A 15,875-nucleotide genomic window follows, 5' to 3' on the forward strand; every position below is an offset into this window, starting at 1 on the left:
AACATTTGGAAAGCACTAGGTAGATACTTTGCCAGTTTGGGGAGTCTCTTCTAGCATATCTCTCATCAGAAGACCTTTAGCATAATGAAGTCTCTTGAAGGTAGGAGTTAGGAGTTCAAGATTTTGTAGCTGGGAAGACAGTAAAGGAAGAAATAAGACAATTTTATTATCTACAATGGGCTTCAGTTGATGAGGGGAAGTTGCAATCTCTCAGTTTCATACTGCTTTTCGTTTGGCATGCAAACAATAGAAAATGGCAGTAGATGAGAAATGCATCTTCAATTTAAGGCATCTGTTTGGATCCTGTGGAAAAACGGGTTGCCGTACTGTGATAACTGACAGAAGAACAAACTATTTATGTGTTGAGAATATCTTAATGAGAGCTTCTTTCTGGGTGGTGTGTGGAGTTTTGTTGGCGACCCTCACGCTCATGGGAAGGCTTTTGATCTAGCAGATGTGTCTCCAAATGAAAGAGGAAGGGAGGGAGTTTTCATTGAGTGATCCTCTCTCCAGCACCCTCCCTCCAGAAATCTGCTCCAATCAGTTGTCTAATCCTTCAGAACAGCATAGAAGGTGATATGGAGTACTGCCATGGGGAGAGGGAATTAACAACAGCAGGCTCCCGTCCTCTCCTTTAGCCAGAAAGCCCTTCCTTAAGTGCAAGGACACCAGTTGGGTCTAAATTAGTTTCAGCCAAGGGTGTTTTTAAGTGCTAATTATTGGCAATTCTTGCTTTTGTAGGTACACTGGAGAATCTGGAAGAACTGTATCTAAATGACAACCCTCATCTGAACAGCCTTCCTTTTGAACTGGCCCTCTGCAGTAAATTGTCTATAATGAGCATTGAGAACTGCCCACTCAATACCCTTCCAGCTCAAATTGTTGCAGGCGGACCTTCCTTTATCATCCAGTTTCTCAAAATGCAGGGACCATATCGTTCCATGGTCTGATGGATATCTGCCCTAATGATGTACAAAATATAAATTGCATTGAGGGTATCATTGTGTACATAATATTATCTAGGCCACACGGTGCCAGGGTTTGATAAAAGTTGGATTGTTCCATACACTGTACAAAATGCAAAGAGCATTATTGGTATTGCGTATGTGTGAATATATAATATAATATATAGGCTGTATATTATATTATATATAAAGCATAAATAATATAAAACAGGCAATTTCAAGACCATGTTTATGTGTTTCTGCTAATAGAGGAAGCATAGCCATTTAGATTTTTTTTTCTTTGTAAAGTGCTTGTCTAAGTTTTCTTTGCCGAATTTGATGGATGTTTGGGTAATTGGAAATACCAGTTCACTGAAAACATTGGCCAACTAATTGCTGAACAATTAAAGGGACAAAACATTTTTAGATGGAGCCCTCTTCCTATGGTAAAAACAAGCAACTTGATTACACAAACTTTTTTTTATTATCATTCCCCTCTGTGCACATTCTCTGTGTCAAAAATCCTTTTGGGTGATTTGTCCTCTAGTTGGGGAGATTCTTTAACTTATTTTAAGATTTGAAACAAATGGTGTTGTATTTGTTTACAGTCAGAGTAAATCACTGGATTATTTTTATTTTTTATTATTGTTGTTGGATTTGCTCTGTTATACTCATATCTAAAATTTATATGCTTCTGCCGAGGGCTTCTTATTGTCTGATTTTATATTAAAACAAAAGCGTAAGTAGGAAAAGATGCAGTTCAACAAAAGCTTGAATTTAGGCCTTTTTCAGTTTATCGTTTGTAAGCATATCTTATTTGATCCACTTATTTTACGGTTGGCCTCATCTGGCGCAAGCACCATATTCTGATACATAAATTGACAGATATATTTGAAAACCCGCAACATTCTGTTAAGGTCTAGTAGTGCATTGACGAGGAATGAATATATATTACACCAGGCAAGTGTAAGAGCTCCCCCGGTCTTTGTACAATTAATGAATGTGTCTTTTAAAGCACTGCAGTATATGTAAGATTTATGGTTGGTTGACAGTGTTACTCTGGCTTTATATCTTGCCTTGCCTTGTATATCTTTCCATTGTTATGGAGCATCTGCATCCAAGCACAATATTTTCATGCTGTGCTGTTTTGCTGCTGAACTAAATGCACTTTTCCCTGCAGAAGTGGGACGCTTGCTTCAAAGTAATCAGTTCAGTACCATGGTTTATTCTCTCAGCTTCATCCTATCAATCTCAGTATTAAAGACCGGTCTGTTTTAAGAGGACACCTTTTCATTCGTACTTAAAACTTGCTCTGTAAAAAAGAACAGTAAAGTGGTTCACATGCAGTTTTACTGTCATTTTCGTGGCTGTATGAAGGGCTAATAACGCTGCAGTGAAACAGACACTTGCTACTAACACTTGCAGTGCCATTTCTAGTTTTTTTGTGCACTCATCTTGCATTCTGGGCAGTTGTTTTCAATGTCAGTTCACTACATTGGGTTTGCTTCTGAGATTGTGGAATTTAGAGAGTGCTGTGTCTTTTGAACCAATTGTACGCACCACAGAAGCCAGAGGAATCTTGTTCATCTATTGAAGGTTTTGGAACTTTTATTTCTGGCACTAAGAGCCATTTAATCAGTACAAACCAGAGATTATCACATATGCCTGCCCCATGTAAATAAGTAAGATGCACACTCCTGGCAGTATAATTAAGAATTACTTCTGAGTAAAGATGCTTAAGAGTGCTCTGCAAGTGTCAGAGGCTGTAGTGGGATTTGGATGTGCCTGAGTTCCTTTGGCTTGAGCCCATCATAACTTACTGCCTTGCTCTGTTTTCTTTGATATGAATTATAGCTTTTATTGATTGGTTTTCTCACTAGCGAGGGACAATTTTTTTGAAAGAAAGGCAGGTAAGATACATAAAACCTTTAATGGGCTTAAGCTGGTAGCAAAAACTAGTCTAGATGTCACTGGATATACAAAGGAATATCTACTACAGTCTTCTGAAAAATAATAATCTAATGCTATTTCAGTTTAGATTTATAAAATTGTATAGTTTCAGCTGTGTGAAAGCCTATCCATCTGAGCATTAAGGTGTTAAAATACAAAGTGGTGGTTTAAAAGGTGAAAGTCCACTTTATGCTGAAGCTGTAAACTTGTCCCAGTAACTCAGTCTCTGTCTTTATATGCTGCCCATATGCACTTTTAGGGGGAGATAACCTTTTCTATAATCAATTGTCTGTACCTGTTACTTTTAAAGCCAGAGTTTAGCCATGTATTGAAAATTATTCCAGGCAAAATGAGAATAGTATCTTTGGAAGATTTTTCAGAATTGATGTAGGATAGGATGCTTCTCGTAGGTTGGGTTCTTCTGCCACTTTGTGGAGTTGTGGGTAGATGAAGTTGAACTGCATTTATGGAACTGGTAGTTTTGTCTGTAAATATATTAATACAATTGTTCATCTTGCCAAGGATTATGTGACTGACTGTTTCTCTCTCTCTGAAAGATCACTTGCATGTTGGAAACTGGTTTTATTCATTCATTAAAACATTTAAAAGATGAACTTTTTTTTAAAAAAGGTGAATCAATTATACTTCAGCATCACATGTAAAGAGGAGTCAAAGTATGGTCTGTTAAGCACAGAATCTACAGGACTCCCAAATCCAAGTTTATGTTCCGCAATCAGCACAGGATGCAAAAGGAATAAATTTAGACGGAGGTAGCAATAAATTCTGGGCTAAAAAGAAATCAGAAAATATTTTCATAATGCAGCTGATTGTCTTCTGAATTTTAGAATTTGATTTCTCATGATAGAAAGTTATTGTGTCCCAGAATATATTTACTTTCCTTGGCAAAATGATGGATTCTAACCAATTAGGAAATGTCTACCTAAATCTAGCAAGGATGTATTAACTGGAATTAAAGAACTGAATCTGTGCCAATCAGAAATTTGGGGGAAATTCTAGGATTTGTGATACTGAAACATTATCAAGGTAGAAGATACATATATCCAGATAGTCCTTTTTGGGATGTCTAGTAAGTGTGCCCCTTGCTCTTGTAACACTACACATTTAGTAGCTCTACTAAGTCAGTTCTACCTTTTTACGCGAAGCTTCAGAATTAGTGACAATCCTCTCAGGTCTCTCAAGCAGTTTTGATGGGTGTCAGTGCATATCCTCCCAAGTTCATCATGGAAACAACAGCAGATATATTTGGAGCATTCTTACTAGACTGTTCCCCATAGAATCACGTACATGGGTTTCCCAGTGCAAGAACAGATGCCATGTCCATCGAGGTCCTCACCTTGGCTCCAATGTGGGTGCCACCATCAGTGCTGCTGCTCTTGTGTTGTTCTCTGGCAGCTGTATAGCAAAGGAATAAAACCTGTATGACTTTTATGTGATGCATATGGATGTCAGTGTAGCCCTTGCTGTGCTTCGTTGGAGTAACCCTGTGCCACTGTGTTAGAACAGAATTTTAATGGCAAGTAGGACAGGAACTGCCTCATGTGCTGCTTTAGCACACAAGGCAGTTCTCATGTGCTAAAGCTGCTTTAGCACAATGAGCACAAGCCAACCTCTGCACTGCTGAAGGAACCCCTTTGATGGGCTGCAAAGTACACTTTGTACAGCTCTGCCACAGTTAGGGAAGTTACAAAAATCTAACCTCCACTTCTTAGGATTGAGTTGCAACACTGAATTGCAAAGGATGAATAATAATTGGCATTGACTCTTTGGGAAACCAGTGTATATATCTTAGTATAATATTCATGTTACATTAATGGCAGTAAATTAATTTGGCTGCATAATTTGGCTTTAAAGATCTTTACCCAACTTCCCTGGTGGGGGCTTTCTAATGTGTTTCCTGCTAAAATTTTGTAGTGTTTGCTTTTTGATGTTTCAGACTTTATTTACACAATTTATCTTGGCAAATATTTAAGCTTAGGAGGGATTCTAGCTCATTGAAATGTTTTTGTATAGTAGTACTAAGAAGAGAAAACTGTAGCTACTTATTGTCAAAATGGCAGGCAAAATTTAAAGTAGCATCTTTGACCTGGACAATTTTTGGAACAGGGGCATTGGGATGGTTTTGTATTCTTCACATATCAAAGGAATAATGCCTTCCTGATTATTCAAGAACCTGAATGCAGCAGAGCATTTGTATAGTCAATATTGCACTTCCATTGTATATTTAATCAGCATGTCAGAACTTGCTTTTAATTAGGTATACACTTGGCAGTAATTTGCACAACACACCAACTTTAAAAGGCACATGTAGGGCAATTACTAATGATAATATCTGCAAAAAAAATCTGATGGCTTTTTTATTCTACAAAGATCTGAAGATTCTGTTTATTATTTCAATGTTTAGGTCTTAAGCAGGACAGTGCAGGATTCTGCCTGTTAAATACAAGACCACACTAATTTGTGATTGAAAATGAAAGCGTGTAAAACGGTCTACAAAAATTGTACTTTCTGAATTATTGTAATGTTGATTGTTATGTCTATAAAAGATTGCCTTGCTTTTTTATAAGTCATTCTGTATCAATGTATCATTATAAATAGTATATTTGTAAATGAGCTGCCACTGAGTCTTTTGGGCATTTTCTAGTGGTAAAGTTTAATTTAACTTTGTCTGTAAATCTGTGCAGTATCGCAGATGATTGACATTTTGGATTGCCATTCTCTCTGTCCTTTTTCAAAGAGTTCGTCCCACCCATCCCTCCAGTATAAAATAAGGTTTATTGTATATTGATATTTATTACCAAATTTGCATGATAGTAACTGGTCTAAAAGCAAGCAAATGCAGTTGTGTAAAAATGCAGACCTTTATAAAAGAAATCTTGGTTAAAAAACCCCTTTACTTCCTTTTTGATCAGTAAGCCTTGAAAGTATTTGGTATTCACTACATTTGGTAATCAAAAAAACAATAGTTGACAAGGAATTTTGGTGCATTTTATGTATCCTATATTGAAAAGATGGAAAATCACCTGAGGTCAATCATTTTTCTTGTAGTAGTTTCTCCACTTCTCATACACATTACATCATTTCTGGTAGTTTGGATCCAGTCCATATACTACTAGCTCATGCTTTGCTTCCTGAAATACCTATAACTACAAAACAATTCAAATAATCACAAAAGTGCAACCCTAACCCTGTATAACTGGGAATCAAGCAAACTGGATTCAGCAGGACTTCTGAATGCATGTGGGGAAGGATTCAACTGATGAGTCCCATCAACAGTAGCCCTGAGCAAGACCCTCTGCTTGTGCAGTGGAATTGCCCCCCCCCCAATTGCTCTTGTAGTTGACTGGCAGGTGGGGTCCAGGAGAACCCCCAGAGCATTACGTGTGGTAGGAGAGGGGGCATTGTTCCACATGGCAAGCCAAGATGCTTGCCGGAATGTTCAGAAGGTCAAGTGAGAATGTTGCAGAACAAAGGGCTTCAACATGATTATCCATGCCAGGAACAGAATATGCACTTAAGTTCTCCTTTTGTGTTTCCTCTATCAGAAACACAACCAAATGCCTTGCCACTTTCGAGAGTTTCTGTGCTGCTTTAAATATTGCCCAAATGGTTTTTTCTTCTTCCTATGACCACTTTTAAGATGAGAGCCCAGCTTATTTCTGATCTTTACACTTGCTGAGGTGTAAAGCCAGCCGACAGTGCCTGCTATATTAATAGCAGTCTTTGCTGCCGTTTCCCTGTGCTGGTCTGACCTCTTTGGTGGCCTTTGGCAAATCTATTCTGTCAGTTTCCTCATTGGTGTATAATAAGGATAACGCAGGGTTGCTGTGAGGATTTATTAAAGCTTATCAAGGACTGGAAAGATGAGTGCTACATGCAAAGGAGTTATATAAATGGAAAATAATCCTATTATGGAATTGTGATTCGGATTAAAACTATCAATGAAAAATCACCCACAGCAGTGATTTATTTTTTATGATTAAATTAGTTACAAATTACATTATTCTGATCTGTCTTCTGCATTCATTTAATATGGGGAGCTGGAGAAAGTTGAGAAAAAGCAACATCAGGTTCTTGTTTCCAGAAGCCCAAGGCATTGTTAAGTATCATTACTTTTAGCGGCATGTTTCAAGGACTGCTTCTTTTCTTGTGCCTACAGCTGCTTGTTGCTCAGGCAAACTGATCATCTGATCAGTTATGTCTGTTTTGCAAACCTTAAGGTGAATTGAACACCTCTTCTGTGTGATAATCTGGCTATTATGATTGAATCTGGGTGATTTATAGGTGCACTTTTTATTTTGCATAATTCTCTGTTGAAGTCTGTTTGCATAGCTATTGGATGAGAAGGTAGAACTTAAGGTACAGATGTTCCTACCATACATTTCTAAAGATAGTCCCAGTTAGGGCCACTTTACAGTGATTCCCCCCCGCCCCCGCCCCGAATATCAATTCCATGTAGTTACAGCATAGGTAAAGGTAAAGGTACCCCTGCCTGTACGGGCCAGTCGTGTCCGACTCTAGGGTTACGCGCTCATCTCGTTTAAGAGGCCGGGAGCCAGCGCTGTCCAGAGACACTTCCGGGTCACGTGGCCAGCGTGACAAAGCTGCTCTGGCGAGCCAGCACCAGCGCAGCACACAGAAATGCCGTTTACCTTCCCGCTATAAAGCGGTACCTATTTATCTACTTGCACCTAAGGGTGCTTTCGAACTGCTAGGTGGGCAGGAGCTGGGACCGAACGACGGGAGCTCACCCCGCCACGGGGATTCGAACCGCCGACCATACGATCGGCAAGTCCTAGGCACTGAGGTTTTACCCACAGCGCCTGTGATAAATGCACACGTGTCTATCTTATCATGTGTGTTTCATGTGGAAGGTAAAGGTAAAGGGTCCCCTGACCATTAGGTCCAGTTGTGGCCGACTCTGGGGTTGTGGCACTCATCTCACTTTATTGACAAGGGAGCCGGCGTACAGCTTCTGGGTCATGTGGCCAGCATGACTAAGCCTCTTCTGGCGAACCAGAGCAGCGCACGGAAACGCCGTTTACCTTCCTGCCGAAGCGGTGCCTATTTATCTACTTGCACTTTGACATGCTTTCAAACTGCTAGGTGGGCAGGAGCTGGGACTGAGCAACGGTGAACTGCAATCACCCTGTTGTGGGGATTCGAACCGCCACCTTCTGATCGGCAAGCCCTAGGCTCAGTGGTTTAACCCACAGCGCCACCCGCGATTGCAGTTTCCTTGAATGCCATCCAGTGGGTTCTCATTGCATCCATCTCATGTCTATATCCTTCTGAGTTTTGTCATGTATGTTTTCAGGCCATATTCTAACCTCAAGGCTACACTGTACTTCAACCACTCTCCCTAACAAATGATCTCTGCACCACCAGCCAAGCACTATGTGGGCTGCTGCCATTTCATTATCAGTCGCCATATTTCTGGTCGGCGAGCATCCCTGATAGGTGTGCGCATGAGCTTGGGGACCCACTGCAATATGGTAATGATTCAGCTGTAAATCGCTGAATGTATTTATAGCCATAGCTTAAATTGCTTGCAATGTGGAGGCAAGTTTCTTGGGTATTTTTCCGGGTGAAATAGCACCTGAACTGAAAAGTGGCAGTAGCGGACAGATACCCCACAAAAGCAGAGATCCACTGACAAAGCAGTTTCTGCCACTCTGTGATCAGGTAAGACAATGTAGTCAAGCACAACTCTTCAAATTAAAACACAGGCAACCAAAGAAAGAGGTATGTTTTCTGTTTTCATAAGGCAACACCAAAAGCCCACATTGAGCAGATGTAGGTTCCTTGCAATTGTTTTCTTCTGTAGCTGCCACCCTTACTAAACGTAGCAGCCATGCATTTATCTGGTATGTTCCCCTCTCATCAATTCGCATTCCTGAATGTGTGATTAAAAAGCAAAAACAGACCTATTCCATGTTTCAATATATTAAGACAGAAAACCATTTTCAAACATCTTTGGTAGTACAGTATTTGAAAATCCTAACGTAATGATTGGTAGAAAATTTTCAGAAAACTTTTTTTTTTAAATAAAGAGCTCTGGTCCGATCTTGTTTAAGCCCTAATTCACTATTGTATGTAACAGTCTCCCAATGTTTCAATATATATATATATATAAAATCATCTGTTGGAGGGCCACACATAAAATGAGGAACTTAAGGAGCTACTTATCCCTTTCCTCTCTGGTCATATCTGCATTCAAAAATGCCCTCTCCAGCTTTGAAAAAGCAGCTTTGGGTTTGGGTCATTAAAATGGCTGGAGGGGAAAACATTCAGCAGCATTTTCCTGCCACTCCTCCATGCAAATGTGCAGCCTCCTCTGACTGTTTTTCATTTCAATTTTAGGATTGCTGAATATATATCAGGGATACAATGTTCGGCTCTTAGCTCTTGTAAGATTATAAACTGTTACAATATATTATTTTAAAATACAGTATGCTGAAGGAGAACTTGCTGATGAAAGTAAGACACCACATTAGCAATTTGTAGAGGCGTATCCACCAAACAAGCTAGGAGACGTAGATTTAAAAACAGGAAAAAGAATAGCCGTGACATCATGTGCCAGGGGAATGAGATGGAGCCCTCATAAATCCAAGAATCTGGCTGATGATTGTTGTGGTTTGCTCAGAGGCATTTTGTAGTATGCGAGTTGTTTTGACAGGACATTTGAAAGCAATGCCATTCAAGTAATGGTGCAAGGGCTCCTTAATCTGTAAAGTGAGCAGATGGTTATTCCAGGCTGTGCCATTTAATTCTACTGCACGGCTCATGACTATTTTCATGCGGACTGGCTTTTAACAGATCTCTGTGATCCATCCAATCTGATAGATTTCAGTAAAAGAGACAGAAGCTGCCAAGCTTCACAAACTCAAGCCTTCTGCTGTTAACAGGCCTTAAACTAACATTAGCAATGACTGTTTTTTAGCTTAATAAATGTGATTGGCCCTCACGGGCATTTGTGGGTAAGTGATAAAGTCTTTGAAAGGAAAATATGCACATTGAGATAGACTTTTTCTCTGTTTAAAAGGTGACGTCCGCAAAACATTGAGAACATCTTGAAATAATAATAATAATAATAATAATAATAATAATAATAATAATAATAATAATAATTTATACCCCGCCCATCTGGCTGGGCTTCCCTAGCCACTCTGGATGGCTTCCAAAAAAATATTAAAATACTGTAATACATCAAACATTAAAAGCTTCCCTAAACAGGGCTGCCTTCAGATGTCTTCTAAAAGTCTGGTAGTTGTTGTTCTCTTCGACATCTGGTGGGAGGGCGTTCCACAGGGCGGGTGCCACTATCGAGAAGGCTCTCTGCCTGGTTCCCTGTAACTTGGCCTCTCGCAGTGAGGGAACCGCCAGAAGGCCCTTGGCGCTGGATCTCAGTGTCCGGGTAGAACGATGGGGATGGAGACGCTCCTTCTGCTATACTGGACCGAGGCCGTTTAGGGCTTTTAAGGTCAGCACCAACACTTTGAATTGTGCTCGGAAACGTACTGGGAGCCAACATAGAAAGAAATGTCAGCAGGAGGGCTAAGGGCACACATGTAGAATGAGTTAAATGGGGCTTCTGGGTAAAGTCAGTATTGCAGCCTGAATGAAGTTTGTAGGTGCTGACCTCTTGATACTTCAAAGCCTTTTTAAACTCTCCTGGATTTTTTTGAACATTTGTTAAATGTTGCCTATTCCTCTACCAGCAGGTAAGCCACAAGTAATACGTATTTTTTTAAACTGAAACTTTGTGGAAGTCTCCAATACAAATCTCCAGTATATCTCCAATATAACTGATGTTGTGAGTTATCAGGTGGTTCTCTCTGGCTAAAGCTGTCCATTTAGAGCAGCCTTCCCCAACCTGGTGCCCTCCAGATGTTCTGAACAACTCCCATCATCCCTGACACTGGGGCTGGTGGGAGTTGAGAGTCCAGTAACACCAGGTTGAGGAAGGATGATTAGGTGATTTCTCGTGGTCTCCACCCAACCCAATGTGCTACTGTCTCTGTGATGTTCTGTGTTTCTGCCTTTCTAGCTTGATGTCAACACATTGCAAGAGGTTCATTGCAAGAACCCTAGCCCATTGGCTTCTGTAGCTTGGAGGCCTACACAGGTAGATATTTGCACATACTCAATTCTAGATACTGACTTTGAATCCTTTTCGAGCTGCTTTGGTTTTTTCCCTTTTCGGGTGGGGGTGGGAGGCCCTTCTGCCTCTTCTCTTTTCTCTTGCAATTCACTTCTCTGGGAAAGGCTAAGGTGCAACATGGCTCCTATGGTCTGCAGTGATGTCAGTTCCACAGTCAGCAACAACCTACTTTAAGGTGGTGTAGTGATCTCCCCTTCTGTGCTTTTCCCCCAGCTCCCGTCCTATCAAGAAGCAAACTTAAACTTCAGCTTTTCCTGTGTGCCTGCCACCCACCTAGACAATGAAAAAGGAATCACAGAATGGAAGGGATCCTGAGGGTAATCTCAGCCCTGCAATGCAGGGTCAACAGTAGCACTACTCCTGCTTTCTCCAGCAGTCTACCACATCCTCACAGTCCCACTTGCAGGGCTGGCCCTACCATTAGTCAGGGCGAGGCGACCACCTTAGGCATTAGATGTTGGGAGGGGTGAGGGGGGACAGTGGCAGAAAACTCCAGCCATTAGTACTGAGCTTCCCTGGTCATACCGCTCTTCAAGAACAAAGCTGCGTGCACCACACATCCTACCTACGCCAACTTGCTGGTCTCAGTTGTGGAGGATGCTGCCGCATTGCTGGTGTTGAGTAGTAAGTTGCCAGACTGCTGGGCTTCTGTATTTGGAATGGGAGGTGCCATCTTGCCCTTTGCCTTAGGTAACAAACTTCTCCTGCTCAACTTGTACTCTTGCTGGGCACTCTAGGAATTGCTGTCCAAGTGAGTACCATACAGTGGTACCTCAGGTTACATACGCTTCAGGTTACAGACTCCACTAACCCAGAAATATTACCTCAGGTTAAGAACTTTGCTTCAGGATGAGAACAGAAATCATGCTCTGGCGGTGCGGTGGCAGCGGGAGGCCCCATTAGCTAAAACGGTGCTTCAGGTTAAGAACAGTTTCAGGTTAAGAACGGACCTCCAGAACGAATTAACTACTTAACCTGAGGTACCACTGTACAAGCAAAACTTCTTAGGATTTTGTTTTCAAAAATCAAAATATCTGCCTCCCATGAGGGCTGCAGATGCATGAGAATGCCATGCCTGGCAACACCTGAGTTCTGCCCCTCCTTGCAATGTGTGGAGAAAGGTCAAATAGTTGTGTGCTTGTCCTCTTCCGCTTCAAGTTCTTTTGTTCACAGCTTTCTCTTTTTGTGTGTGTGCTTATCACTACCTATGAGAAGACCACCATGGAAAGGTGCCAGCAACCTGACTGACTCAAGAAGGATTTGGTGATTATAGTCTGTGCAGCTGGTGTTTCCAACACTGCTCCATTTACAACAATTGCCATATGAAGCTGAGAAAATGAGTGGTTCTGAGCAAAGCAGAGCTGGAGCTTCTGCTGCGTGTGAGAATAATGGAAAAAACCACAAAGCTATCCTGTCCAACCAGGTGGCTTACAAAACTTGCTGGGCAGAGTCAATATCCAGCTCATTTGCTGAGGATGAAATTAAGCGCATAATTTGCAAGGGTTGCCCAATCCTCATTGGATAGATCATGACCAGTGAAGCAAAGTTTGCCAGTTGAAACTCACCTGGCTCATCTGAACTGGCAGGTAATTTGGATATTTCTGTTTTTATGTACTTTTCCTTTGAACTCCTGTGTGAAGACAAGGTGGATTCCCTTTACCCTAAACATTCTTACTTGCTTCTGCCACTCCCTGTTTTCTTTGTTTCCAGTGACACTTGGACAACATCTGTCAATTTCCACTCCAATACATCTGCAGTCCTGTTCACCCCTCATGTTGAACTTGCTGAAAGCTGAGTTCAGGGAAAGTTCACCTATATGCAGTTAGAGGAATGGGTTTCAGCATTTCTTGTTTTGTATTTTCACTCCTCTCATTAATGTGAGCTCATGGAAATGGCAAAGAAGGGAAATAATGTTCGATTCTTACCCAGAAATGTATATACTGCTTTTTTTTGCAAAGCCTCAAAGCGAATTGAGTAATAGTAAAAATATCAATACAGATTATTAAAATGACAATGCAACAGTGAGACAATAGCAACAGGGCAGCTGAAAAGTCCAGGGCAGACGAAGCAACTCTTCTACAGGCCTGGGAGAAAAAGATATGCTCCACTTTGCCTGCTGCAGGTCAACAATTATGCTACTGTCCCTTTTAAGGAGGAGGAGATCCATTCAAAGTCTGTGTGCTGAATGCTGGAGAGACTTTTTGGTAGGTTGACTATGTAATGTGTTGGGGGTATAGATCACATTCACATCATGGCTCAAGAGAGGAGGAGTGGCATGTTTTGTCCCCTGAAATGATAACATTTCTCAAAGGCTAATTGCTGAACATCTTAAGACAATTCCCTAACAATTCCAGACCCCAATTAGAATATAGTGTGTGTGTGCTGAACTTTGAACATGTTTCACACAGGTCATTCTGGCATCCATTGGTGATGATCTTCTCAGAACCAATTTGAAGATAGTCTTGGGCAGGCGTGCTCACACATAAAACAATATTTGAAGAGGTCCATATGCCCACATGCAAGCCAGCTTTGTATTATTGGTCTGGAGGTCTCCTAGAAGAAAAGGGGGAATGACTTTCATTTGTGCAGGGCATGTCTCTTAATTCTCCCCAATCTCCCTTTAGGCCCTGCAGTTCACACCATATCCTCTGCTGTTCCAAACGCTCTCCTCAACCCTTGAGAACAGCATTTTGAATGGTATGAGGGGCCTTCATTGGCCAATGGGAAATTGATGAAGATGGGGGTGTCCTGTGGAAATGGCAAATAATGTTTTGTGATTCTTTCTGGCTCCACCATTTGTGGCTGAGCAACAGATCATAGTGGCAGCCCTACAGAAGTACCCTTGGGTTTACATTGCAGAGCCCTTTAAAAAAGGTGCATTTGACAGAGTCAAGTTGTGCCTCAGCCAAATTGACAGAGGTTTCCAGGCTAGGAAGAAGTTGCTGTTTCAAAACACTGCTGCCTCTCTGTCTTCAGAAGGTTTCTTCCTATCGATTTGTGATGCAATAAACATCTGCAGGGACTCACTAATGCTGCAGCCAAGCCCAAAGCACTGAGTCAGCCTCCAAGGCTCTTTATGGGAGAAAGTGCCGTGAAGCCAAAAAGACAATTCCCTTTTGCATGAGTAAAAAACACTTTCTATGTTCTGCCTCTGGGATGGGCGAGAACTGCTGCATTGCATTTGCTGTTCTAAGGAATTATACAGGGCAGGTCACAGATTGTTCCACCCTAGCTGGAAATGAGCAATATTGTGGTGATGTAATGCTAATACACGAGGAGCTAATGCAACAGCCAAGATGGGCTACACCGAGGCAAGACTGAAACCTTGACATTGTGCAAGATCTTGTCACATGAGAATGTAGAGGGGTGGTTTTTTTTAAATATTCCCCCCCTTAAAAAAAGGGGGGGGGGTTTCTAAGCCCTGTGCATTAAAAACTGTGAGCATGTCTTCAGCTTGCCATGTTGTCATCAAAGAACTAGGCTCTCTTCCAAAATACCCGCTTTCCAAAGAAATTAAAGTGATAAATATCCAAGTGCAGATGTAATTGGTAAGAACACACCCACCCTTTGTGGCCAAGCTTTTTCAGCTCCACCAGAGAGGGTGGCAGCCCTCCACCCTTCCATCTCCTGTGCCAAACTGTTCCAGGGTCTGATTTGCCTTCAAGTGTCCCAGCACAGTTGGCTTGGAATCATTTGGATTGATTGGAACTGGGAAAGCTTTGCCTTGCTGCCTTGCCTAGCCATCTTAAGTTATGCAGCTCAGTGGCTAAGCAGACGTTTTGCATGCAACCCCCCCATCTCCCCTCAGGTTCAATCCCTGAAGCTTTCAGTGTGATGGCTTGGGATTTGGACTCGGAGGCTGAACCTGAGGAATCCCAGCCTGCACAGGATCCCCCGCCTCCAGAACCAGCTGATCCGGGGCTGGGGCATGAGCCTGAAGGGTCCTCACCTGTGCTGGATCCTCAGGTGCAGGCAGCAGCTGAGTCTGCTCTGGCTCCTGAGGTGATGGAGGACTCATTGCCTGCAGGCCCTCCACTCTCAGCCCAGTCAGAGGAAGCTGGGGTTGCCTCTGGGTCCGGTAACCCTCCAGCCTCTCCTGAGCTGCAGAGGCTCAGGGCAGAGGGAACTAAGTTCCCGCAAGAGGAGTGCTCGCCTCCAGGCCAGGAGAGGCGAGTCACCTGTGGACTGGGGCCGCCCTATGCTTCGGGGCAGATAAAAGCCAGTCAGCCCCAGTCCCAGGTTTCGGGAGCAACATTGTTGGTAGCCTGTTCCTGCTTGCACCCTGTCCTGCTCTGCCAGAGTTCCTTACCTCACCCGACTCCCTGCCTTGGACCCCGCTTCAGCCTTGACGGACAGCCTCCATATCGCACACTTGACCTTGGACTGGACCCAAACCTCGCCACACGGTTAACCCTTGGGACCAGCACATTCAGGTAGGGCTGGGGTGAAAGCTGCTGCCTGAAACCCTGGAGATGTGTTGCCAGTCAGTGTGCAGACAACCTAGAGCTAGCTGGACAAATGGTCTGGCTCTGAGTAAGGCCAGCTTCCTGTGCTTTTCCTTTTTCCCGCTTTGTGGCTCTCTCAGCAGGCATCACACCTTTGACCAGCTGGCTCTTCTTCTAAAGCTTGAACTCATTCTCACGGGCTCCTTTGTACATGGCAGTTGTGGTCTCCACCTGCCCATACAGACTGCCAGTCATGCGCCCACAAGACGAAGCAATTATGCACATGTGAAGGATGCCTCCCCCCAAGTGAAGTCGGGATGTATAGTCAATACAAAGCATATCAAAATAAGAGCT

General features: G+C 42.5%; 1 protein-coding gene across 2 annotated transcripts in view; it reads left to right on the forward strand.

Annotated features, from left to right (window-relative positions):
- Positions 1-5,525, forward strand: part of SHOC2 (SHOC2 leucine rich repeat scaffold protein) — a 56,612-nt gene extending 51,087 nt beyond the window's left edge. For both annotated transcript variants that reach the window (XM_081189418.1, XM_081189419.1), the window contains exon 9: positions 742-5,525. In XM_081189418.1, the coding sequence (XP_081045544.1) occupies positions 742-950 (209 nt within the window). In that variant the 3' untranslated portion in view covers positions 951-5,525. The remainder of the gene's footprint in view (positions 1-741) is intronic.
- The last annotated feature ends 10,350 nt before the right edge of the window (positions 5,526-15,875 follow it).

This window comes from Podarcis bocagei (assembly GCF_964188305.1).
Source record: "Podarcis bocagei genome assembly, chromosome: 4".
NCBI lineage: Eukaryota > Metazoa > Chordata > Lepidosauria > Squamata > Lacertidae > Podarcis > Podarcis bocagei.